This window comes from Electrona antarctica (genome assembly GCF_951216825.1).
Source record: "Electrona antarctica genome assembly, chromosome: 6".
Lineage (NCBI taxonomy): Eukaryota > Metazoa > Chordata > Actinopteri > Myctophiformes > Myctophidae > Electrona > Electrona antarctica.
In genome coordinates this window covers 15438527-15464367 of record NC_136811.1, presented here as the reverse complement: position 1 = coordinate 15464367, position 25841 = coordinate 15438527, and the positions used below count along the sequence as shown (strand labels likewise).

Genomic DNA, 25841 nt, shown 5'->3' with positions numbered 1-25841 from the left:
TCAACCATATTCAAAATGTGTCTCACTCTGACACTGAAGCCCGATGTGTACGTCTGCTATAAGACTCAACGACATTAGCCAATCTACAGGTTGCAGATTTGGGGTGACGATGTATGAACACACAACGCAGATTTGATCACATCCAAATAGCAGTGTAGGTACAGTAGGAGTCAGTCAGTATTATGGTCGTATTTCAGACACATTAGCCTGCAGTCTGAACAAAAGCATACACAGGAGAAACACATGTTATACGCCTCAGACAAATTGACACGTTTCTTATTCTGAGAGCATGCTCCCTCGTGCAAGGTGCAGCAAGGACACTCAGATCAACTGTTACGTTCCTTTCTAACATTTTTTGGCTTGGTTTGATATTTGGTTTGGTTTGGTTTGGTTAAGGTTAAGCTTTTCAACTCCTGTTTTTGGCTTTTTGTGTGTCTTTTTTTTTAACCTGCCACGACAGTCTGTTTCTTTATCTAATAAAAATCTGGAAGCTAAATTTTCACAGTATTTTTCCAACCACCTGATAAAAATCTCTAGCACAACTACGAAAAAAAATAAGGAGCTCTTGTCGTTTAAGTAGAAGCGAGTACGTTATTCCAAATGAGTATAATAAGCACTAAAGTACAGTACATAAAACGGCATCAAGAGACACAGCAGAGATAAAACAATCAAAAACCCGACCAACAGAAAAATAAAAACAGATTTTAGAAGATTCAGTTCAGTGAGGTCATTAGCGTTTAGCTCCATCCAGGACCAGAGAGCCGGAGAGAAATGGGAGCCGTGAAGGGGAGGGACCGTCTGTCCGTCTATCCGTTCGTCCGTCCGTCCGTCCATTGGTCTACTACGCTACACAGTTTCAGAGCGGGGGCGACTGCTGCTGTAGCCCTAAGCTAACAACGGGACAGACGACAGGACAGACGGATGAGAGATGCGTTAGAGCCCTCCATTTTGTCCACCTCCTCCTCCTCCCCTCCACCTCCTCCCCCTCCAGCCATATTTGGTTGGGTTTCTTTTTGGTTTGATTCTGTCATTCCTTGGTAGGGTTGTTTGCGTGTGGATGTCTTTTTGGTTTCGGTTTAGAGTTTATTTTTGGTATCCTCTTACAAAAAAAGTGTGTGTGACAACTTGCCCCGCCCGCCACCCCACCCCACTGCCCTCAGTATAGTTGTGTTTATAGGGTGCCCCTCCGTTGCCCTCCCCAGCACACGCCCATACACAAGGGGCGTACCAGGCCCCTTTCTGGGGGCTGAGAGTAAAGGATCAGTTCCTTTAAATAAAGCTTCCCCCATATGGGCGTCAAGAAAGGGGGCGAATGGAGGGAAATCAAACCCACGGGGGCTTTAACGGTGAAGTCCGTCTCAGTTTGCGGGCGGCACCACCCCCATCCCCCCCGCAACATCTCTTTGAGTTTTCTTATATCACGGCCGACGACCCTTTCCTCGTGAGGAGCGCCGGCCATTTTTTTACGAATGCTTTGGTTTCCAACGAGAATTTAATGGCAGGACTGGGGTGTAAAATGAGGGTGTAATGTGGCAGATGAGAGTGATGATGAGCACACATACATCAGTAAACAGACAGGTCTAGAAAGACAGGTGATGGCGGCCGTCTATGCCGAATGACAAGGCAGGGAACGAGCGGCATCTGTGACTAAACTCAGCTTTATTGACTTATTTAGCCCCTCGGCCTCCAGTGTTATTACTTTCAAATCTCCAATCACAGCCCCATTTCATACTTTTAAAATGGTCGCCACTCCAAACAGATATTTAAGTGAGTGCGTGTGTCGGGGGGGTGTGGGTGGGGGGCATTTTAGGTTGGATTTCAGGGCACATTCATTTAACCATGGAGCCATTTGTTGATGAAGTCACAATGATCATTTAAGCCCTCTATACAATACGTTGTCACATGACAAATAGCTTTTTGGTATTTTCAACAACAAAACAAAAGTTATATTTTGAAACTCTGCGATGCCAGGTCGATGGCGGTTAGCACCATCTCTCTGTTTTACGCCCACCCCTGCTAAACTCTCTTAAGACTATTACATAAACAACATGACAGATTGATATGAAAGATGACATGTATAATACAGACAATGATGATGACAATCATGACAATGAAACACGCTGGACAGTGGAATTTGGTTGGATAGTGGAACCAATAAATAAACCAGAAAGCAGGTTCTTTTGAACCTTATTTCAGGTGTACAACCCGGATAGGGAAATGAATGCACTGTGCATCTCTTCTGGAGGAAACAGAAGGAGAAAAGAGACAGAAAAGGCTACTGTACGCTCTCAGAACCAGAGGTAGGTAAAGAGATGCATGGACGGACGGGGGAGACAGTACCGGTGCCAGACACGACTAGACGACCACTTGTACGAGAGCGCACGAGCCGGGCTCATTCATTGGCAGCTAGCACGGGGACAATGGGGTTTAGGGTGACAGACAGGCATGGACTGGGACAGACATGATGAGTCGATGGCAAGCTGGGTGACGGGATGAATGGGCTGTTGAAGTCTGGTGGCGGTGTATGGCTGAGTGTGTGTGTGTGTGTGTGAGGGTGTGTGTAGGTGAGTTATAGCAGTACGTATGCAATAGTTCCTGGTCCTGGATAGTGTCAGTATTTACACGTCCGTTGAATAAAGCTTTTCTCTCCGTATTTTTGGTTTTTGGTATTTTGGATTTTGGTATGGTTGTCGTTTTTTTTCTTCTTCTTCTCTCTTTTCCTGTCATTGTGTGTTCCTCCACCTCCTCCACCTCCTCCTCGGGTAAAATTTTTGGTTTAAAATCTTCCTCCTCCTCCTCTTTCAACTCCTCCTCTGACCCGCAGCTTTTTGAAAAACTAGAAGAAAAAAGTTAGGAAAAAAAAAAGGTTCAAACACAGTCCTCCACATGCTCTGTTTTGTTTGTGTCGTTTTTGGTCTTTTGTCCTTGCCGCCATTCCCTTCGCACACGTTTAAGAGTTCTCTTTTGTCATTTTTGGTTTTCTCATACGTGAATCGACGCACGTCTCCGCCCTCGTTTTTTGTCGCTTCACGTGTCATGGATCCCCTCCCCCCTCCCGTTGGAGAGGGGTGGGGGGCAAGGGAGAGGCAGCATGTCAGAGTCGCTCAGTATTGGCAAAAAGGGGTCCAACGTTGCCTCCTTTCCGTCTTCTTGGATACATGGATATTTTTGGTTTCGACCTTTCCCTCCTTCCCGCCTTCTCCCTCCACTCTTTCAGTCCCCCCTCCCTCTCCGTCCCCCTCCTCTCTTTCATTCTGTGTAATTGTTTGGCATCGAAAGACCAGGAGAGAGAGAGAGAAAGGGAGAAAGAGTCTGAGAAAGAGAGAACCGCCGCAAATACAAAAAAATCAAATAAACGAAACGAAAACCACACACCAGGAAGAAGAGTGCGAGAGAGGGAAAGAGATAGCTTTGGTTGTGAAAGGCGAGGTTCTCGTTTTTTTGTGTGTGTTTTTTTTTTACTTCTTTCTCCGTCCGTCCGTCCTTCCTTCCTTCCCTCCTCTCTTTGATTGGCCCGTCGGTGCCGTCACTCGATCTTGGACCCGCCCAGAGAGGTGGGGCTGTGTGCCATCTCGCTGGAGGAGCAGGAGGAGGCGGGGCTAGAGCAGGGGGAGGGGGAGCAGGGGGTGGGGCTGACGCTGCTGGCCGAGGGGAAGGGGGAAGGCTGGGACGCTTGTTTGGCCATGGCGGCCACGCTGCCCGCCAGCCCGGCGCCGGGCCCGTGGCCCTGCATGTGGAGCAGGGCGGGGTGGTTGAGGAACAGAGAGGAGAGCTGGCCACCGCCCTGGGAGCCCCCCAGCAGCACCTTACTGCTGCCCTCAAGACTGGAAAGAGGCAACTGGCCACCACTGGCTGCTAGGGCTGCTGAGAGAGCCAAGGAGAGAGAGAGAGAGAGAGAGGCGTGGGGAAGAGAGAGAAAGTGGAAGGTGAAAGAGAGGAAAGAAGAGAGTGGTTAAACGCCGTCACGTTTTGCTGATTGACTGGAGATGGAGACAGATACAGGTGTATGTGATGTGAGTGATGGGGACAGCACAGCATGTGAAGACTGTGCGCACGCACGCACGCACGCACGCACGCACGCACGCACGCACACACACACACACACACACACACACACACACACACACACACACACACACACACACACACACACACACACACACACACACACACACACACACACACACACACACACACACACACACACACACACACACACACACACACACACACGAATACATGGGGGGGCGATGGTGGATGTAATGAGCACAATGGGATAGGAAAGTATGACATATGCTATTTATCATTTCGTCTGTTCTTGTGTGTACCACAGTCAACGAGCCTGGTCATCTGTGTCCGCGGCCTGCTACAGAACATACCTTGATGTCTGAACTCCCTTGGGCCAGATTTATATTAGTTGCACACCGAAAATAGGTGTGTTGCAGCAGAACCCGTTCTCCGGTTTTATGCAGCATCACTCACTACTTCAGTTCTAGAGTTGTGTCTTGTACAACTCATATGTTTGGTATATGGTGACGATGTGTCTTGTTCAATTAAATTCAAGTTCCCATACTTCTCTCATATCACTCTATATCGTCGCCATTCTTGTCTCCACTTGCATTCTGTCTCTTGACCATGCAAGCTGGTGAGTGGAGCATCTTTATCGTGCCTTGAGTCTACACTGTAAACTCCTCCGTGTTTTTTAAAAACTCTGAGAGTGTACAAATTGATCCAAATGGACCCGTACATTGTACTATGTAATATCTGGGCCCTACACTGTGTGCCTAACGGCCGGGCTCCACCGGGCGTGTCAGCGTCGCGTCAGTGTCGCGTCTCCGTCACCGTCAGGGAATGTTCCCTTTTTAATCAATGAAGGGTGGCTCCACTGCCCGCGTTGCGTTTTTTGACGCACGCGACGGAGACGCAACGCGTCCGGTGGAGCCCTGGCGTAACACACACCTTGGATTATAGACGCCAGGGGATTATTACCGAGGAGGGCTTGGTTCATCCCTGTGTTAACTCCCATCACAGTGTTCCTGTTGTGTCACGCACACACACACACACACACACGCACACACACACACGCACACACACACACACGCGCGCACACACACACACACACACACGCACACACACACACACGCATGCACAATGCACGCATGTGTCCATATACAAACATATGGTCACACATGCATGCACATGCGTGTACACGCACGCACACACACACACACACACACACACGCACACGCACACGCACACGCACACAGGTAGAGGAGAGAAGGTAGAAAGGAAGCAAGTTTAGCGGCAAGAAGAAGCTTAGTGCTCACATAAACAACGTTAGAAAGCTGCCACAGTGCTAGGAATCATCTGCAATGCAACGCACACACAAAGCAAGGAGGAAGAATCTCAGAAAAAGATGTGAAACTGAAATACTTTATCCATTTACGCATATACTGTGGGCTCAATAACAGAGTGTCTTCCTTTGTTAACCACTGAAGCCCTTGTACATTACTTCATCATATGATGAATAGCTAAACTAGCCAATCAGCAAGCGCACACCATGAAGAAAATATGGAATTGTTTAGGAGACTTTGGAAAATCTTTGAAATCTTCCGCCTATAACGGCATGCCAAAAATAGGCACACCAGGTTCAAAGCAAAGTGGAAAGCTATATGCAAGAGCGACATGGTTTGTTGTTTTAATGTGTGTATTTGTGTGTCTCGTGCATGTTTTGTTTTGTTCATATTCACCTCAGGTTTGCAGCAAAATCGGTGATGTAGTTAGATACGTCACCATTCTTTTTACCCATGCGCCATAAGCTGTGAACACAAGAGCCAAACACACACATGGTTACTCACACCCAACGCAAAAATACGTTGGGAAATCAGTGCGTGCGTGCGTGCGTGCGTGCGTGCGTGCGTGCGTGCGTGGGTGACATGCTTGTTGTACCGTGACTGAGGACACATGCCTTGATTTTGTTGATGTAACTTTGCTGCACCTGAACTATTTATGTCCTTGTATGTAATTTCCTCTGTGTGGACATACATAAATGGTTCAAATGTGTGCTGTATATGCCATCTCGAGTCTTACCCTGTGTTGAGGTTAAGTGTGCTGTGGATGGGAGTGGCTGGGCTGGCTGTGCTGCGTGGCGGAGGCGTCACCGGAGAGGGGGCGGAGCCGAGAGAGGGATGGGTGGAGCTGTGGGAGGGATGGGTGGAGCAGAGAGAGGGGTGGGCAGAGCTGAGTGAGGGATGGGCGGAGCTGTGGGAGGAGTGGACGGAAGTGAGGGAGGGGTGGGCAGAGACGATGCTGGAGGCCAGGGGGCCAATGGAGGACATGGTGGTCACTGTTGTGCTGTTGCAGAGACTGTTCACCGCCTGGGACAGCTGGCTGGACATCTGTCGGACAGAGAGAGAGAGAGAGAGTGAGTGAAGAGTTAACGTCAAAGTGTCCTTGAGCATGATGCCTCTCAGCGTCCAATGCGAGATTAGTAGAGGTCGCCCCCGCATATGCATATTTCATTTATTTTTATTTTTATTTTATTATTTTGAGGGCTACACAGCGCCCCTAGTGACCTGGCTGGCGCCCTAGGGGCTAGGGCCGGCCCTGGAACAAGAGTCTCAACCACTAATTGCTCCTGATGTGCTGGTTGGTGACTTGCATGGTTTCCTCCGCCATTGGTGTATGAATGTGTGTGTGTGTGTGAATGGGTGAATGTAATGCACAATCTATGTAAAGCACTTTGGATAAAAGAGCTATATAAAGGCAACATTTACCATTTAGTGAGTGAGTGAGAGAGAGAGTGAACATGATGCGTGCGTGCGTGTGTGACGGGGAGAAAGCAGAGTACAGAGAAGAAGAAAAAGGATAGGGGGGGCGAGGAATAGAATTGGAGAGACGGAAAGGAAGAGAACTCTGCCGTTTGTTTCCATTTGAATTTGACTCTGTTGGCGCTGCCCAATAGAAACCAAATGGACCCACACCAGGTCCATTTGGTTCCATGTACAACCTCAGAGTTATGGGGGTCCTTGAAAAAACAAACACAAAAAAAAACATTTTTTTTATTTCAAACCACTGCGGACCCCTACCATGTGAGGGCTGTAGCAGGGGGTCTTGTGTGTGAGCGGGACCCCTACCATGTGAGGGCTGTAGCAGGGGGTCTTGTGCGTGGGCGGGCCGGAGGTGGGGGGCTGGCTGCAGGGCAGGGGAGGCGTGGCGCTGGACGGGTTGATGCGCTTCTCCTTCTGCCGGCGGTTGCAGAACCAGACCCGGATCACCTCCTTCTCCATGGTGAGCTGATCGGAGATCATCAGGATCTCCTCTGAGGTAGGCTTCTGGTTCTGTCAGGGAGGCAGTGTTGGTTTTGGCAGCAAAATTTGATTTTTAGTTTTAAGGGCCTTTCGTGCGGGAAGCGAGGAGTGCACACGTTGTTGCCTGGATCAACGAGAGGTCTGCTGCAGGTCTTCTAAAGAGGGGCGCGACAACGCTAGCGTAAAAACAAAAGCTAAACAGAATCCAGGTCTGGTGAGTCGCAGGCGTGTGCACAAAACGAGCACGCACGCAACAAATTCACGGGACCGCACTCACGTAAATACGCTTGCGTTGTCGCACCGCACAAAAACGCAGGTCTCATTGAAAATGAACTATAAGCGCGTTATATCGCTTCACGTTTGAAAGGCCCTTTAGTCATAGTCTTTTGAATAGTTTTCATTTAGTTTTAGTCACATTTTAGTCCCCTGGAATGTTTTAGTGTTAGTCTAGTTGTAGTCGACTAAATGTCATGAGATTTTAGTCGACCAAAATGTATTTTGGCGGGCCTTGATGCCGTCGTAATGGCAGATTTTACGTGCTACATGCTCACAACGTGTCGCGCTGCAAGCTTGTAGATCAGCTATTTTCAGCATGCAACCAAATTACTTACTGGATGTCTTGTCCACTAGTCCCTTAATTCCTAACATTGTAGTCTAGTTTTTATTTGACGAAATTGTCAATATATTATTATATTTAGTCTTCATTTTTGTCTTCATAGCTTACTTTTTATTTAGTTTCCATTTAGTTTTCGTCAGTGAAAAAAGGTAGTCGACGGAACATTTTTTGTCATAGTTTTAGTCGACGAAATCAAAACTGCAGGGAGGGTAAGACAGACCCTTGAGTTTAGGTTTTTGCAGAAGCATGACACCGATGCAAAGTATCAAGAAACAGTGGGGGGGAAGGGTGTACTTAATTGTATCTAAAAAAACATATTTACATTAGAAAAAGTACAACATTAAACAAATGCACCTGAGGGTTCAAACCCCACCCACATCAACTTCAGTAAACTGTACAGTACATCTCTTGATTGTGGGCGGAAGGCGGGGCTTTTCAGAGTAAAATCTGCCATATCTGCTGGCACTCTAGCGCCTTTATTTTGAATAATTATCCGGGCAAAAGTTGTGTTTTTAACCACTCTCGACACTGCCAGTGGAGTTCATGTGGTTAATTGAATTGGATTCAGGTTTTAATTACCGCCATGAAGGCGCGCTCAAGGGCCACGCGCACGTTGGTCTCAATGCTGGTTCTCTTCTTCCTGCGGCGGCCGGGCAGACCCTCGAAGCCCATGGATGAGGAGGACAGAGAGCTGGGGCTGGGCAGAGTGCAGTCTATGGACATGGTCTCTGGTGGAGGGCAAATCACATGCACGTCACACACGCACACATGCATTTTGACCATACCGTTATCGATATGTCGTGCATTCGCTCGTTTAGCGAAATATGTGTCATTATTATTGTGAAAAAATAGGCAACCTTCCCGCTAATGGCTTCATTTTTAGATGTTGCATTTGTTTACAGTCAATACAATAAGCTAACAACAAATAAAGTCCACAGTGCTGGATTATCATACCGTACTGTAATGATAATGGCTTCTAGAGGCTTCCTCAGAAACAACAAACTACAGTAGTATAATGCTTCAACATAAACACAGGACTTCATAGTATTATCCAGAAGAGCAGAAATCATAACAAAAACATTTGGAATATTTCATGAAATATCATGGTTACATTAACCCCCCCTACACACATATGCACACCGCTTAAGCCATTTTAGACCTGAACGACCCGCTTTCGAATGTTATGTAAGGGATAATATCTGGCTAGGTGGTCATTGTCGGGAGATAATTCATGGAGTTTAATCACTGAGGCGAAGCCGAGGTGGTAAATCACCCTGAAGGTGAATTATATCCCGACAATGACCACCTAGCCAGATATTATCCCTCTTATTACATGGCTTGGCTACCTAACATAATACATAGATCCAAAACACAACAAAAAAAGTATTCGCGCTGGCTGCGTCTGCTCAGCTGCAGGGCTGGAGCACTGTCGGAAAACAAGGAAGTGAGTTGATCAAATATAGAATCCATTTTCAAGTACTGCTAGTCTATTTCTAGCTCAAATGTTTTCAAAAACATTTTTGAGAGCAATGTTTAGCTGTAAATGACATTGTGTGTCACAGTGTGTGTGTGTACACTGTACAGTGGTCTGTTATAGAGTGGAGCGGTCTGTTATCAAGAAATAACACACCACTGAATTCAGCGATTGACCAATCAGAATCAAGCATTCAACCAAGCCATGTAATAACAACCGATAATCACCAGTAGGCTCAGCCTGCTGGCTCGATTACATTCCAGTGATAAGTAAGTAACCTACAGGTGATTATCGGTTGATTTTCATCCGAATCCGCTACCTGAACCTATACCATTACCTTATACTTTCAATCCGGGACAGAATCTGTGTCACATAAGTTGTTGCTATATACCATATACTGTAGCATTATAAATCCTTTAAAAAAAGAATATATGGTTCAATGACGCAGGTGAGAAGAGGGGGAGAGACAGACACATATTTATATATATATATGGGTTAACACTCCCATCGCCCAGGACAAAGTTCTTTGTCCTTTCTATTAGTAACGCTCGACGCTCAGGACGAAGTCTTGTCCAAAAGAAGACGTTTATTGATATGAGAACGGATCGCATGGCTCCACAGCCTGGGAGCGCCTGTTGGGCAATCCTCGGTGACGCGCAAGAGTGAGAAGTCATCGAAAAACTCCCTCCCCTGTTTAGCTGATGAAAACGAAAATCTTAAAACGTTCATAACTCGCGATCTAAATCATCCCGTCTAATTATGAAAAAAGATCCTGTGTTAGACGGCGCTCCGCGGTCCAGTCGCTAGTCGCGATAGATTTATTCTTGTCTCCCGTTGTTGTCGATCGACTCTAGAGTGATGTGGCTATTGTTAGCTGCTACACACACATCAACAAGGACCGGAAGTCCGTCCAATTAGAACAAAAAAAAAAAAAAAACACTAAACACAAACGATCAAAAGGGGTCCGTGTTTATAAATCGAATGGGCGCTATAATGTAATGGATTAAATAACCCCGGGCAATGAAAGTGTTAAGCGGTGTATAATATATATATCTATATATTTGTCTGTCTCTCCCCCTCTTCTCACCAGCGTCGTTGAGCCATTTCTCCAGCAGGGGTTTCAGTTTGCACATGTTCTTGAAGCTCAGGTTGAGGGCCTCAAAGCGAGATATGGTGGTTTGGCTGAAGTCGTTCCCGTAAAGCTTGCCCATGGCCAGGCCAACGTCACCCTGAGAACATGATGCACAAACGCAGATTTATTGTCACGTGAATTGCACTGCACATTTATCCACTGCACATTTATCCACTGCACATTTATCCACAATTGTACATTACTCGATACAAGTTGAACTAAAATCTATTGTAGTTACCTCAAACTAAAACTATGAGTGAAATAAAAAAATCCTAAACCTCCCCCCCCCCCCCCCCCCCTTCAATTTGCTCGCTTTACCTGGTGGGACTAACTGGTACAATAAAACAACAAAGACACAATAGCAGATTAATTAAAATGATGCTGCTCAACATGGGACATTTAATAAACATGCATAAACACACACACACGCACACGCACGCACACGCACACGCACACACCTGTGTGAAGCCTAGTTTGATGCGTCTCTGTTTGAAGGTGCGAGCGAACTGCTCCAACTCCTCGAGGTCACTGGGCTCCTCGGGGTGAGAGGTCGCAGAGGTCAAAGAGGTCACACCCCCACCACTGCTCACCTCTACACCTTTATCTCTCTATGGAGAGAGAGAGAGAGAGAGAGAGAGAGAGAGAGAGAGAGAGAGAGAATCATGGATTACTTTAGGGCTCAAATAGTCGTTGAGGCCCTATCTGGCACTGAAGCCTGGGAGTTTCCTGGACATGTTTACCTGTGCTTGGAGTCCCAGTCTGGTCGGAGCGGACAGCAGGCCCCCTTGGTTTGGCTGAGGTAGCGAAATAAGATTTGGTGTCGAAAGGAGTCCTGGGAGCATGGGAACAAACAACAACAACGTGAATCTTTGATGAAATTAAATTGATGCATGTAATGTACGCCTTCTGCCTGTTTTATGAGTATTATGAGTTTTATTACCGTGTAGTTTTATTGTGTGTATACTAAGCCCTACTTCACTGTACAAAAAGAAAGGAAACATAAATCTCAAATCAGAAGTGATAGATATCCCCCCTGACCCTATCCCATAACATAACAAATAGAATCTGCAGTGTACAAATGGAACCAATTGCACACGCTCGTTGTTATCTTAACCGGGAAAGCATCTGTGTAATTTTTTATTTTTGTGATGGCTATTCAAGAGAAGACTTCCGCACGACTTCGACATACTTGTGCAACGTTTCGGTATTTGGACCTTCCTCAGGACCAGAGGAAGGTCGAAAGACCGAAATGTTGTACTTTGTCATTAAATAAAAAGCTCTTGAACCTGCAGGTGGCAGTGTGCGGCTCTCCCTCCTTCTCCTACACATCTGCTTTTTTTTTTTAAATCTTGAAAGTGTTTGGGGGTCCTTCCTTGGCACGAAATAGTTTGAGAACTATTAGAGGGCAATTTGCCACAGCTCTTCTAAATGGGTTAACACTAACCTGGCCTCACCAGGCTTTCCACCTCGGAGGAAAGCCTGGTCTCTGTTCCAAAAGTGCCGTATGATCCGGTCGGGAGCGGATGATATCGCTACGTCATGTTGTAGTATTGTTTTGTAGTCATCAGGCAGGAACAATCAAACGGAACTTCCTTTTCCCTCAAACGGGAAGAATAACAATAAAAGCTCTCATAGCCTGTAGCTTTTATTGAGAAAAATCGGTTTGAGGGAAAAGGAAGTTCCGGAAGATGACTACAAAACAATACTACAACTAGCCGTAGCTAGGACTACGACGTAGCGATATCATCCGCTCCCGACCGGTTCATGAACCCGAAATGGAATGGTGCCCAGGCTAGGTTAACACAGTTGTAGGTGGACAGTGTGACAGATGGATGGATGGATGGATGGATGGATGGATGGATGGATGGATGGATGGAGTATATATGGTGCAGTATAGGCTACCTTGCTGGCCCTGCTGTGCCTGTGGCAGGAGGAACTGGGCACCAGACTGGAGGTGGTGTCCAGGCACCAGCACCAACTGTTGGAGCTGCAGAAGCTGCTGGATGTCCTGGTGGGTGGAGGAGAGCAGACACAGCACAGGGTCAGGGAAGCTCAGACACCGTTTGGGGTCTAACAGTAACCATCCAATGACCCGTTTCATGGCAGCCATATTGGCCCGAAATAGCAGTTTAAAGATGTGGTGAAATGGTTCATTTGGGCATTTTATTTTGAAGTTTCAGCCTCAAACGGCAGAATCTTAGTTTCTAAACCAAGTGTCGCATCCCTCCAGGCTATGGGACGTAAAAGTCCGTCTCATGCAGTGTCGTTTGTAAACAAAGTGACAGAGAGACGCGTAGCAAAGCCAGGGGATTATTCTAACCTTATACACGACCTATATACATATTTTAGCGTGAGGATTAAGTTTAAAACGAGCAATTCAATGTCTGGATGTCATCTTGAATGAGATTAAAAATGGAGTAGTTCTGTAATCAAGACCAGCTGTGTTTGGAGGACGATGCAGCAATGGGAATAAAATGGGCGAGCTTCATTTTTATTGGCTTTTATTGATGTGGGCCTCGGCACGTCATCACGCAGTACGTTTTCGTTTTAAGGAAGTAATTATTTTTTTTTATTTTTTATATAAAAATACACAAAAATGAAACATTTCCAATTCTTTTGGCATCCAATGTTAGGTATGCCCATATGATGACTACGGATATGGTCTAAACGTGTGAAAAACGTATTTTTCATTTCACTGCACCTTTAAAGGTATGAATGAATTAATGAGTACCCTATTTAGGTCATAGGTCATGCACAGGGTTAATTACAACAAACATCATCTTTTGGAGCGAAAAGGTGTAGGCTACACTGTAGCATATAGTGCCCTAACTGCCGTTTATGAATATGATGTAATCCTTTTAGGTAATAACAGGTTTAACATACTGATTTGTTAGATTAGATGGGGAAGAGGGATGCTGATGGTGTGGGTCTCTCGGTGGCCCATAGTGGGACTGAGCGAGACCGCATCAGCTTGGATGACGGCTTGCCTGGAATTCTCCTTTTTGTAAAGTGTAGCAGATCTAGCCTCCAGTGAGCCAGCACCCTGACTCTGCTTGTCCTGAACGGAACAGCTAAACCTCAGCTAAGTGATTGCTGTCAGGAACCAAATGGACCCTTAAACGTCTGTAACTCAGAGAGTGTACAAATGGAACCAAATCCATTTGGTTCAATTTGGACACTCTCAGAGTAAAATTAAGAAAGTATTTTGCAGTGTAGATCGGGGTCCCCGAGAAAACAACGTACCAGATGGAGGTATGTGGCCAATGTTTATCAAACTGGGGCTCCTTGAATTAAAAACACCTGTGTGAAGTGAGGGGCGCTCTTATCATCGTACATCATCATGACGTAAAATAGACACTGTCTATTTGCTCAAACACTATATAAAATTCTCCATTCATTGTCAATGGGAATTTAATGTTTGTGTAGGACAAAGTTTGTGGACAGACACCAAAAGCTGGATATAGGAGGGGCTAGCGCCCCTTAAAAAGGATGGTTAAGAGCATGTAATGGGATTAATGTCAGGTGTATGAACTGATGAAACAGCAGCACAGCAACAGTAAACATGCAGACAGAAAAAGAGAAGCGCTGGTTTGAAAACGACAGTACCCAGCATGCAAAGGGGGGAAAATGAGCCCACAGCTGAATGCAATACGTTCTCAATCAAGCCCCCCTCCCCGCTCGCCCAGGCCGGGGGGAGGAGGACTGTGATTGGTCGGTCTTTACCTGGGCGGTGAGCTGGATTGGCTGGGTGAGGGTGAGCTGGGGCGGGGGAGGGTGCGGGACAGGGACGCTTTGGCCTGTCTGTTCCTGTGTGCTCTGTCCCTGTCCCTGGGACTGTCCCTGTCCCTGGGACTGAGTTTGCTGGGCCTGCTGGCCACTTTGTCCCGCCTGTTGTTGCTGCTGTTGTTGCTGCTGCTGTTGCTGCTGCTGTTGCTGCTGCTGCTGTTGCTGCTGGGCCTGCTGATTGGCTGCTGCCGCGGCTGCCTGAGCTTGCTGATTGGCTTGGGCGGCCGCGTGGGCGGCGTGAGCAGCGTGGGCTGCATTGGACTGCTGCATGGCCGCAGCCAGGAGCTGAGCCTGGGCCTGCTGCAGCAACAACTGCTGCTGAGCAGGTAACAGAGCTGTCAGCTAGAAGCAGACGGAGAGGAGAGGAGACATACAGGAGGGCGGGAAAGTAGAAAAGAAGAAAGAGCCAGACAGATTTTGTTCAAAAAGCAGCACCATGAGAGAAGCAAGCAAGAAAAGCAACACACCGCCACCAACAGATACAGAAAAATATGGGCCCTATCTTGGGCTAAGCCTTACCCGTTACCCGCAGTACCCACTACCCGTGAATTACGCACAAGGCAGCTGGCACTGTCCCTAAACAGTGTCCACACTACCCGCTAAACATTATGCCGACTCCGATATTCGTGCCTGGAGGTGTGGCCGTGTTGGTGCATTATCCCTGAAATTGCCATCTCGCCCACACACGTTTGGGAAAGCGCATAGACGATTCTAAAACCACCCTCTATGCCAAATGTGTTTGGTAGAGCGTGGTTACAGTTTGTATTAGTCCATTGCGTAGTAAATAAAGGATGTATTGCAATAATATAACATTCCCTATAATCAGTAACATGTAGGTGATATTTATGCATATCAAATGTGGTTTTATATGAAGCATACGTGCGGCTGTGGACACGGACACACAGATATTCAGAATTGAGTGATCTTGAATGTGATTGTCATTACAATTTTACTGTCACCTACAAAAGTGTGACTGTACGGAGCCTCTGAATGCCCATGCATTCCATGCATTCATAATTATCTGAATTATCTGAGATAATATCTTGTCCGGACGAGATAATATCTTGTACGGACGAGATAATATCTTGTACGGACGAGATAAAATATATTTTGAATACATAGCCATTCAGGGGCTCCGTATACGACTGTTAATTCCTTGTGTCAATACATTGTGTTTGTATCAGTAGTTGCCAGTTAAGCTTATCAAAGACAAATACAATGTTGTTTGGTCTACGATTGCTATAACCAGAAATGTGCGAGTGATAATTCTGTGCATCAAATATCATTTTATTCCAAGGCAACGTCGCTCTTCCAAGGCCAGAGAGGGAGAGAGTGTAAGATTGCATTTGGGGACAATGGCTTGCGGAGTCTTCTCTTAATCTGTGATTGGTTTTATTAATGTAACGCCCAAACCACACCTATGCATAATGTAACGGGTAGAGCAGGTGTTTTAGGGATAAGGCTGGTGTCTGAAGATAGCAACTTTTGGACGGGAACGCCCCTTGCGCAATGTTAAATCCCCAAAAGCGTGTGCGTGTGTGTGTGTGTGTGTGTGTGTGTGTGTGTGTGTGTGTGTGTGTGTGTGTGTGTGTGTGCACGTGCATGCCATATGTCTTACCCCTGCCAGTTGGGAGCCGGTCAGCATTAGTTGCGTGTGCTGTTGTAGGGCGGTCTGTGAGGGGGTCGGGCCATGAGAGGGTGGGAGGACTGGTGACATGTCACCACACTCCTCCATCTTACTCTGGTAACGACAAAACAAACAGCGGTTTAACGGGCGCTGGTAGACACAGCTGTAGCCCTGGCAAAAGTACCAAATGATTAAATGTCTAACATCGCTCCGGTATACGTACGTTAGAGATGATATGTCTTTGCTGATTTGTATAGTAAGAATACAGACTATTTTGTAAGTCAATAATCTGTGCAGGAGACATGAAGAGACAACATGTAATACAAATAGTGAATTAAAATTGTATTGTTGTAATGAATCAAACCCCCACCAAAATACACTTCTTCTGTGGTAGCTGGCTCCATAAAGAGAACCAGAGCAAACACGATTGACAATAGCCCTCCGACCCACCCCTCCCTGTGGCATATCTCCAGTTGGAACCAAATTGAAAAGCTTATTTAGTATCATGACAATATCGCCGAGCACATAAACTCCTCTGGGCAAACCGGTAGATCAAAATACAGTGCATTGTGAATTTAGATACTATACTTCAGCAAAGCCTGCACCTAATCTGTGCTTTGTTTCTCTGGTTTGCGGTGCAGACATTTGTCTTCTATTATTCGTAGCGGGAGTTAGGGACTGTCCAGGCCTTTCTTTTCTCGTACAAAAGGGATGTATGTTCCCCTTTCTTCATGGATGAGGGCATGTCAGGACACGCAGCAGACTATAGGGCCCTGCATGGGACGCTCTCGGATTTGCATATCCAATAAGTCAGTATGCAAAAATGAGGAAGGTTTAGGAGGGGGACTAACTTATTGTGGAGTGATGGTATTGGTTAAATTACACTCCATTCCACAAGTGGTTTCTCAGACACAATGAATCGCCGTGCCCTCAGTGAGTTTGCTTCTAATGGAGGCATGTACACGTTACTTGACACTCGCTTGTCGTTCGATGAATCATTAAACGTCCACAAAGAGCCCATTGGCTCCCATAGAAAGGGGTGAATGCTACAGCAGCCATACTGTCAATGAGGCCTTTGTGGTGCGGTGAAACCCCAAGAAAAACAAACACAGACAGACATAAAGACTGAACCAGACGCAATGCGCGCACAGACACACGCGCACGCGCACACGTACACACTCACAGTAACACACACACTCACCTTGCTGCTGCTCAGACTTGGTGAGAGGGGAAAGGGGTTGATTTTCATGGACTGAGCCTGGGAGGACAGGACAGAGAAGGACAAATAAGCAATAGTTTTCACCACCAATATAGTGTTTGTACTCACTTATGTATTCCTGTATTCCTACTACAGATAATGTAGATTATTTGTTCATAATGGTTGAATACATATAACCGTTTACTACATATAAACTAATTATTCTTCTGCGGTGTCATTTTACTCTCTTATTTTTTTATAGTTTGTACTGTATTCAAATGTCCTTTTATATATTATATAATTATATTTTTTTGCTATGTGTCCTGACTGAATAGGTGTTTCACCTATAGTAAAACTATATGTCTGCATTTGTTAAGTTTGAGTGTACGTGGCATAATGAGTCAGAGCTACCTGGTGATTTGATTCCGGACCGTTCCGTTCTGAATCTGCGTGGAAGAAAACATGAGAAATTGAAAAGACAAGAGCACACACACACACACACACACACACGCACGCATGTACGTACCCGTACACAGTACACAGAAGAAAACATGAGAAATTGAAAAAACAAGAGCACACACACACACGCACGTACGTATGTACCCGTACACAGTACACAGAAGAAAACATGAGAAATTGAAAAGACAAGAGCACGCACACACAAAGATATTACACATATTTCGACATAGATGCACCTAACACACACACAGCATATAGTCTACACAACACGCAGCTGTCAGGTCATGGTTTCACTAAAATGAGATTAAGTGACATTTTTATATTACATTTTAAATTATCAACACGCACGCACGCACGCACGCACGCACGCACGCACGCACGCACGCACGCACGCACGCACGCACGCACGCACGCACGCACGCACGCACGCACGCACGCACGCACGCACGCACGCACGCACGCACGCACGCACGCACGCACGCACGCACGCACGCACGCACGCACGCACACACACACACACACACACACACACACACACACACACACACACACACACACACACACACACACACACACACACACACACACACACACACACACACACACACACACACACACACACACACACACACACACACACACACACACACACACACACACACACACACACACACACACACACACACACACACACACACACACACACACACACACACACACACACACACACACACAGTTTATACCTGTGCTCTCCATTGGAGACTCAGGCCCTAGCTTCTCAACCTCTGACTTTGACATCCTGATATCTGCAGAGAGAGAGAGAGAGAGAGAGAGAGAGACAGAGAGAGATAATAGAAGTTAGAAACAATGTTACAGTGATTCCAAGAAAGATAACAAAGAGAGCAACTATATATAATATACACTAATATATGCAGTTGAGGCTAAACCTACATGTAAGGTTCATCAATAGAGCATCAATCAAACTGCACCAGACCAAAACAAATAAATAAAACCGAGATTTAGAGAAGGAAAGATTGTATGCTGTATTTCACGCTGATAATGGAAAGCATGAATTGAAATTGAAAGAAAGAAAACAAAAATGAGAGCGATAGAGAGAGTGAGAGAGAGTGATAGAGAGAGAGTGATAGAGAGAGAGAGAGAGAGAGAGAGAGAGAGAGAGAGAGAGAGAGAGAGAGGTCACAGGCACGTACAAAAGAAGAGAGGGGGAAAAAACAAGTAATGAATTTTCAGTTTTCATAATAGGCTTACATACTGGTGTATACCGTTACAACTATTGAGACAGGCCGAAGGAGAAGGAAAATAATTAGGGCATCTATCTGGCCAACTATAAGGTGTACGCGTAGTCCTGTATAGGTAGACGATAAGCACTGAACGTTGTGTCTGTATGGAGATAAACGTGAGCTTTTTGGCACGCGACATGAATTAGGAATCGACAGCTTTGAGGTCGGGTCACAAAAACCATATGAGTCAAACTCAGCCCACGTACTGTTCAGTACATGCTTTCAGCCATTCACTCTTTCCTACTGGTGGCTGCAAGATGGAGTGGGCCAAAGTTTGAGTTGTTTGCTTGTTCTAAGAATAACCCCCCCGGTGCCTGAGTGGGAGCTGCCCACCACGTTGATCATGTTATCGTTTCTTTGGCTCTGTATGTCACTCACAACACCACCGTGTCACTTCCTGATCGATAGAGTGCTGCTGGGACATGCAGTCCCCGTGTCAGAATATGAGAGAGAGCAAAAGTACAGATATATTTGAGGAGAAACCATGTGAGAATAATGGGTGCGGTACTGCGGTAGAGAGATTTGGAGAGAATTGTGGAGGGCTGAGACTGTGTGTGTCTGTAGTCAGTGACATGTTTGTGTCACCTCGCCAGTCCTTTGTTTATCAAAAAACAGTCTGTCAGTGTCAACATCATCTCTCTCTTGTGTCCCGATCTTCTGCCCTGCCTTTATGGCAAATACACCACACGCACACACACAAACACACGCACGCACACACGCACGTGCGCACACTCCGCACAGACACAGACACGTATTCACACGCGCATAGCTACTTCCCCTTTGTGGAGATATGCAAATCCACCCAACGACCAACTAATTATATCTGCCACCTGCATTATGAACTCCCCCCCTCCCCCCTTTCGCTCCTTTCCTCCCATCCTGTGTACTGTCATGATGTTACTGATGAAAGCACTGATAATATGCCATCTGTTTGTTGTCATGCCTTTACTGCTGTGCTTTAAAGTATGATCTTATAAATACCTCTAATGCCTGATTAATACTTGGTTGCACACCAAGTACGAATCAGTCTCGACTCATTTTGGAGGTCGCTTGCTATCATCTTTCAAATTGTAAAATGCACAGTAAATTTCCTTTCCAATAACATTTCTTTTTTTCCCCCCTTCTTTTTTTTGTCAGCTCTAATTGCATGATAGAGAATTATTTGTCTTTTTTAACTCCTTTACCACAATGAGTGGGCAAATCACTTTCATAGTTTTTATTCTTCTGTATAGCACATTTTAACAACACACTATAGGGCTAGGCCATTTCATGTGTGCTTCTGCGATTTGTTGACTTAAATGTGTTGACTGTTCTGTCCAAGATTTGGGGGTTTCTCTCGTCTCTGCCATTTCATCTTCACAATGGCATTGAGCAGTAGGGGGCAGTAGAGGGCAGTAGTGAAACAGAGACAGAAAGAAACACTCTCTCCTTGCTCTTGTGTTGAGTTGAGTTGAGTGTTGAGTTCTTCGACTACCTTTTTTTCACTGATGAAAACTAAATGGAAATGAAAACTAAGCTATGATGACTAAAACTAAGACTAAATATATGGACAATTTCGTCAACAAATAAAAACTAGACTAAAATGTTAGAAAGGGATAGTGGACAAGAGATCCAGTCAGATCCAGTCATTTTACACATGGTTGCATGCTGAAAATAGCCGATCTACAAGCTCACAACGTGTCGCAGCGTGGCACGTTGTGAGCTTGTAGATCGGCTATTTTCAGCAAGCGTAAAATCAGTCATTACGACGGCATCAAGGCCCAACAAAATACATATTAGTCAACTAATTCAACTGGAGATTTAGTCGACTAAAATGTTATGATATTTAGTCGACTAAAACTAGTCTAACACTAAAACATTCCAGGTGTTATGTTCTGTACAAATTGTATCTGATTATTAATTATTTTACCCAGTGAAGGCCTTCCGCCTCATTCGATTTATATAGAAGTTTTTTCTTTTGTGGCTTTCGCCTTTATTTTATATTTTTTATGGAGGGACAGACAGTAGGCTGACAGGAAATGGGGAGAGAGATGGGGGGAAGACATGCAGTAAAGGCCGTCGGGATCGGGAGTCGAACCCGCGGCACACTGCCAGACTGGGTTGCGCCTGGACCACTGAGCCATGGCCCAGGCCTAGAAGTTTCAAAATAGCACCACATATCATAAGTATGTGGCATTTATTGTGTCTGATGTGGCATACAGTAGTTAGATGCCACAATGTGCCACGCAACAACACCAACACAACACTACTACGGCACTGCATCCATCCATCCATCTTCCACCGCTTATCCGTAGTCGGGGCGCAGGGGCAACAGCTCCACCATGAGTGTTCCAGACTTCCCTCTCCAGAGCAACATTAGTGACTTCCTCCTGGGGGATCCTGAGACGTTCCAAGGCCAGTGAGTCGATGTGTTTCCTCCAACTGCACCTTGGTCCGCCTCGGGGTCTCCTCCTAGTGGGGCGTGCCTCGAGGACCTCCCTATAGGGAGACGCCCGAGAGGCATCCTAACCAGATGCCCGAACTATACCTAAGCTGGCTCCTTTCCAGGCGAAGAAGCAGCAGCAACTCTACTCCGAGACTCTCTCTCATGTGACTGAACCTCTCACCCTATCTCTAATGGAGATGCCAGCCACCCGTCTGACCTTACTCTTTCGGTCATGACCCACACTGACTTCATGACCATATAGGTCTGACCATATAGGATTATGGTCATACGGCACTGCTTAAAGTAAATGTGTGGCGCAATGGAAAGGTACACGTGCATAATAATATACTTGTCTTGTTCACAGTGACTCACTCACAGTGAGTAAGCATGGTTAGCGGCGGTGGGGTTCCACGCTCTGCCCACAGAGACCTCGCAGGCCTCTTAAGAGAGTCTAAACATGTGAACTTTCACTTTACAAGAGGGTCCCTCCACCCGCGAGGCGAGCCTGCCAACTTAGCACGCTGCATGTTCAGCCAACACATAAAGGGACAAGTGTGTATTGATTAACGGCGGAGGACGGGCTATAGACGGTAACCTGGTGTCTAATGTGGTCATTAATACAGTCGAAAAGATAGTATATCAAGAGGCTGCGTCTCTCTCTCACTTCCCCTAGTGACTTCCCCCTCACACAGCAGCTTGAACGCAGTGCTAAAAACCAACACTTACTGTCAGGGAGGCTATTAATATTAGCCTGCTCTCTCCCACACGTCATCTCTCATATTGTGCAGACCCCTTCTCCCATCACATCAGCACACACACATTCACACACGCAAAATGTCTACACAGCCATACTGTCCATGCCCTCCCGCGTGCGCGCACACGCACACACACAGAGAGAGAGAGAGTAGGGTCATTACTTTTTTATAAAAGATGAGAGGTTGTGTGGGTGTGCTACAACTTCCATTTAGCCAGTATAATGACCACTAAACCACCACCACAACTCCAACAGTTACACTACGATGGCTACTGCTACTTGTACTGCTGCTAATAATAATGATGGCCTAATGACAAGAATCATTTCACATGTCGCATTCGTTTTAACATTTTCTCCACACGAATTAAAACATTACTGAAATTAGCCGAATAACTGCGTCCATGTTGGCTAAATATCATTATTCATTGTGCAGTTAATAATTCATGGACGTTTGAATTTCATAAATCAATCTTTTCCACAGGGACCATTTTCAGCTTGATGTTTTATTTCATTTTTTTTTTTTAAATGAGTCTGCACTATAAATGCATTGAAACACATTTATATAACTTTGGCAAAACAAACTAACAAACAAACAATGATGCCATTCATAATTCCCTATATCTGCAAGATTATTTAAATACCCCACCATTGACATACTCACAATATACAGTACAGTACAGTAAAGTAAACTGTGAGTCATAGTCAATAGGCTAGAGATGCCAGAGCCCCAGGATGGTACTTTAAGACTGATCCTTAAAGTACGGTACCATAAAGTTGACTTTCCAAATAATAATAGACTATATGCCTTAACTAGCTTTGTGTTAAATAGAGCCAAATGCTATACACCGTGCAATAATCCTATTTTTTTGTTTTTTTGTTTGTTTTTGTCTTTATTTAATATTAATTAATTATGCACGATTAATCGGTAGCATAATCGGAACTGGCCATATCGGCCATAAAAATGTCATATCGGAACGGTCTCAAAATAATACAGATTATTATATACATTCATATTGTATGTAATGTAGGTTCTGGCATGGCTCTCCCTAGGCTTTCTTACCTCACCGGTACAACAACTAACTGACTACCATATTATGTAGGCTATATGTATACTGTATATATAACTGCTGTGCAAATCAAATAAATCATAAATCATCAACAATAAATGATGCAATACAAGGAACAGGGAACAAGTGTGTGTGTGTGTAGCGACTGTGCGCACACGCGCGCGTGTGTGTGTGTGTGTGTAAGCGACTGTGCGTGTGTGTCTGTAGTCTGGTTTGTTTCTATAATTCTCCTCAGGGCATGAGACAAAACACGCACGCACGCACGCACGCACGCACGCACGCACGCACGCACGCACGCACGCACGCACGCACGCACGCACGCACGCACGCACGCACGCACGCACGCACGCACGCACGCACGCACGCACGCACGCACGCACGCACGCACGCACGCACGCACGCACGCACGCACGCACGCACGCACGCACGCACGCACGCACGCACGCACGCACGCACGCACGCACGCACGCACGCACGCACGCACGCACGCACGCACGCACGCACGCACGCACACACACACACACACACACACACACACACACACACACACACACACACACACACACACACACACACACACACACACACACACACACACACACACACACACACACACACACACACACACACACTTCGCTTCCCGATTCAGGACACCACCCCGACGCCGAGGGGGGCGTCTGGGAACAGGAGTCTCCACAACCCTCCTATAACTACAGATTCCTAAACTGTGGAGGAGCCTCTGGTGCGGACGGCCCGTCTTTGATTGCAAAGTGGTGTTTTCCATCAATAAAACTTATATTGCTTTTGTCAAAGAGCGGGCTAGCCTAGAAGCCTTTCTTCATTTCTTTGCACACATGTGTTCAGATGAATACTAGACAAGAGAGACCGCAGAAGAATTTGAAATCCCAGTCCTCGTATAGCTAGCAGACTACTGATCATAAATTATTTGGACCATTTAAATCCTATTCCTATACAGTATACTTCATCGCACGACAAATAGAGGAAACAGACGACCTGCATTCTGCAAGCTATTTTAGAAATTTGGGGAAAGGTTTTGCCTATGATTAAGTAATAAGTATACATGCCCAAAATGATCTAATGACACGTCATTCACTAATATTATAAATTCCTATGATTGTGCTGTTGTGTTCAATTCTAAACCTATACTCAACGCAGCGTAATATTACACAAAATAATCCTATGAAAATGGAAACCTTGCTGATAGTGTTAACATATGAAGACAGATAGAGATGTTTCTCAAGATAGTGTCTTGCCTCATTGCCTGAAGCGCAGAAATAATCATGGGCTAAAAAAAGTAATTGGAAAATATAAGCCATTGCAAATGGAAAGGTTGTATAGCTACAGTACTGTAGCTGTATACTGTATACAGCTACAGTATGAAGACTGATGACAGGATAGCTGGGTAGTGGGCAGAAGGAAGACTGGGCACCTCGTGGTAAATTGGCAAATACTAAAATATCTGGAAAATGTTTTAAAATAATAAGTAAAATAAAGTATCTATAGGCTAGCCTACATGGTTGGAAGTAACATGCTTAAACATTCGACTATTAAGGTCTAATATTTTTTTCCAAGTTGGGAAAACTCAGGGGTAGCTTCATCATCTCCCTGAGCCAAAAGTTCCACCAACTCTTTTCTTCTTTGCTAACATTATGGTTTGGAATCAATTCACTACCATTCGATTTTTGTATATGTTTTTGTTGCTGTTTCTGTTGTATTGTCCCCTGTATTGTTGATTGCTATGGACCATGTAGTCTGAAATAAAGATTGATTGACTACCGACAGCAACAGGTGAACATTATTGTTCTTTTCACGGATGTGAATTCAAGCTTTGGCAAAATTGACGGCAGAGGAATTCTTGTCATTCTTGAATTTCAGTATTGACCTGACCACCCCTTACAGTTTTGATTTGGGTATATATTTCTATACACACATAACACCATAATACTAGCATGTTACGAAGCTCTTTCACCTTTTTGGTATAAATATTATTAAATATTGGGCCGCAAAACACTACTGCTCACTCTATTCTATATTCTATGATGTCATCCTCTATATTGAGACGCAATAGAATGATACAAAAGTTACGTTTATTATCTTAAAGGGATCGTGACATAAAAATACGTTTTTGTAATGTTTCTTTCTTTTTTTGTTTAGGTTTTCTGAGATCAATTGCACCCAAAAAACCTGAACTTTTAACATTCAGTAGATTTTCTGTGGTCTGGGGGTTTTCTGGCTGAAACAAGTGCTCTGATTTCCCTGTGGATTGTGAGGTAAGAGTCCACAAATCCCATATATGAGTCATAAGAATTTGCCAGCAGATGTCACTGTTGAGGGATGTTTGCCTGTTTCATTGCAGCTCAAACGGCTTCAGAACACACAGAGAAAACCCCCAGACCACAGAGAATCCACTGAATGTTCAAAGTTCAAATTGCGTGGGTGTAATAGAGGTCATAAAACCTAAAAGAAAAACGAAAAAACGAATGAAAATTAATGTCATGAAACCTTTATATACACAACACAATACAAACTATAAACTAAGATCCTATTTAGGTCTTTCCTCCCCGTTTATTCACTTTTATGTATTTATTGATTTATAGTGTACTGTTATCTGTGTACGTATTGTTATCTGTGTCATTTTGTAGTGTTGTGTCAACACCAGTTATAGCTGTAC

The 25841-nt window shown here is 45.3% G+C and overlaps 1 protein-coding gene across 1 annotated transcript in view; it reads right to left on the bottom strand.

Annotated features, from left to right (window-relative positions):
- Positions 1-3268: 3268 nt before the first annotated feature.
- pou2f2b (POU class 2 homeobox 2b) overlaps positions 3269-25841 on the bottom strand; it is a 66136-nt gene continuing 43563 nt past the window's right edge. Inside the window, exons 2-17 of the mRNA XM_079503190.1 lie at positions 18346-18408; positions 17555-17589; positions 17147-17203; positions 16169-16234; positions 15937-16059; positions 14256-14660; positions 12435-12540; positions 11273-11364; positions 10991-11140; positions 10488-10629; positions 8506-8654; positions 7137-7340; positions 6091-6398; positions 5751-5819; positions 4990-5036; positions 3269-3864 (exon numbers count right to left, since the gene is read on the bottom strand). Coding sequence (XP_079359316.1) covers positions 3527-3864; positions 4990-5036; positions 5751-5819; positions 6091-6398; positions 7137-7340; positions 8506-8654; positions 10488-10629; positions 10991-11140; positions 11273-11364; positions 12435-12540; positions 14256-14660; positions 15937-16059; positions 16169-16234; positions 17147-17203; positions 17555-17589; positions 18346-18400 — 2346 coding nt within the window. The 5' untranslated portion in view covers positions 18401-18408 and the 3' untranslated portion in view covers positions 3269-3526. The remainder of the gene's footprint in view (positions 3865-4989; positions 5037-5750; positions 5820-6090; positions 6399-7136; positions 7341-8505; positions 8655-10487; positions 10630-10990; positions 11141-11272; positions 11365-12434; positions 12541-14255; positions 14661-15936; positions 16060-16168; positions 16235-17146; positions 17204-17554; positions 17590-18345; positions 18409-25841) is intronic.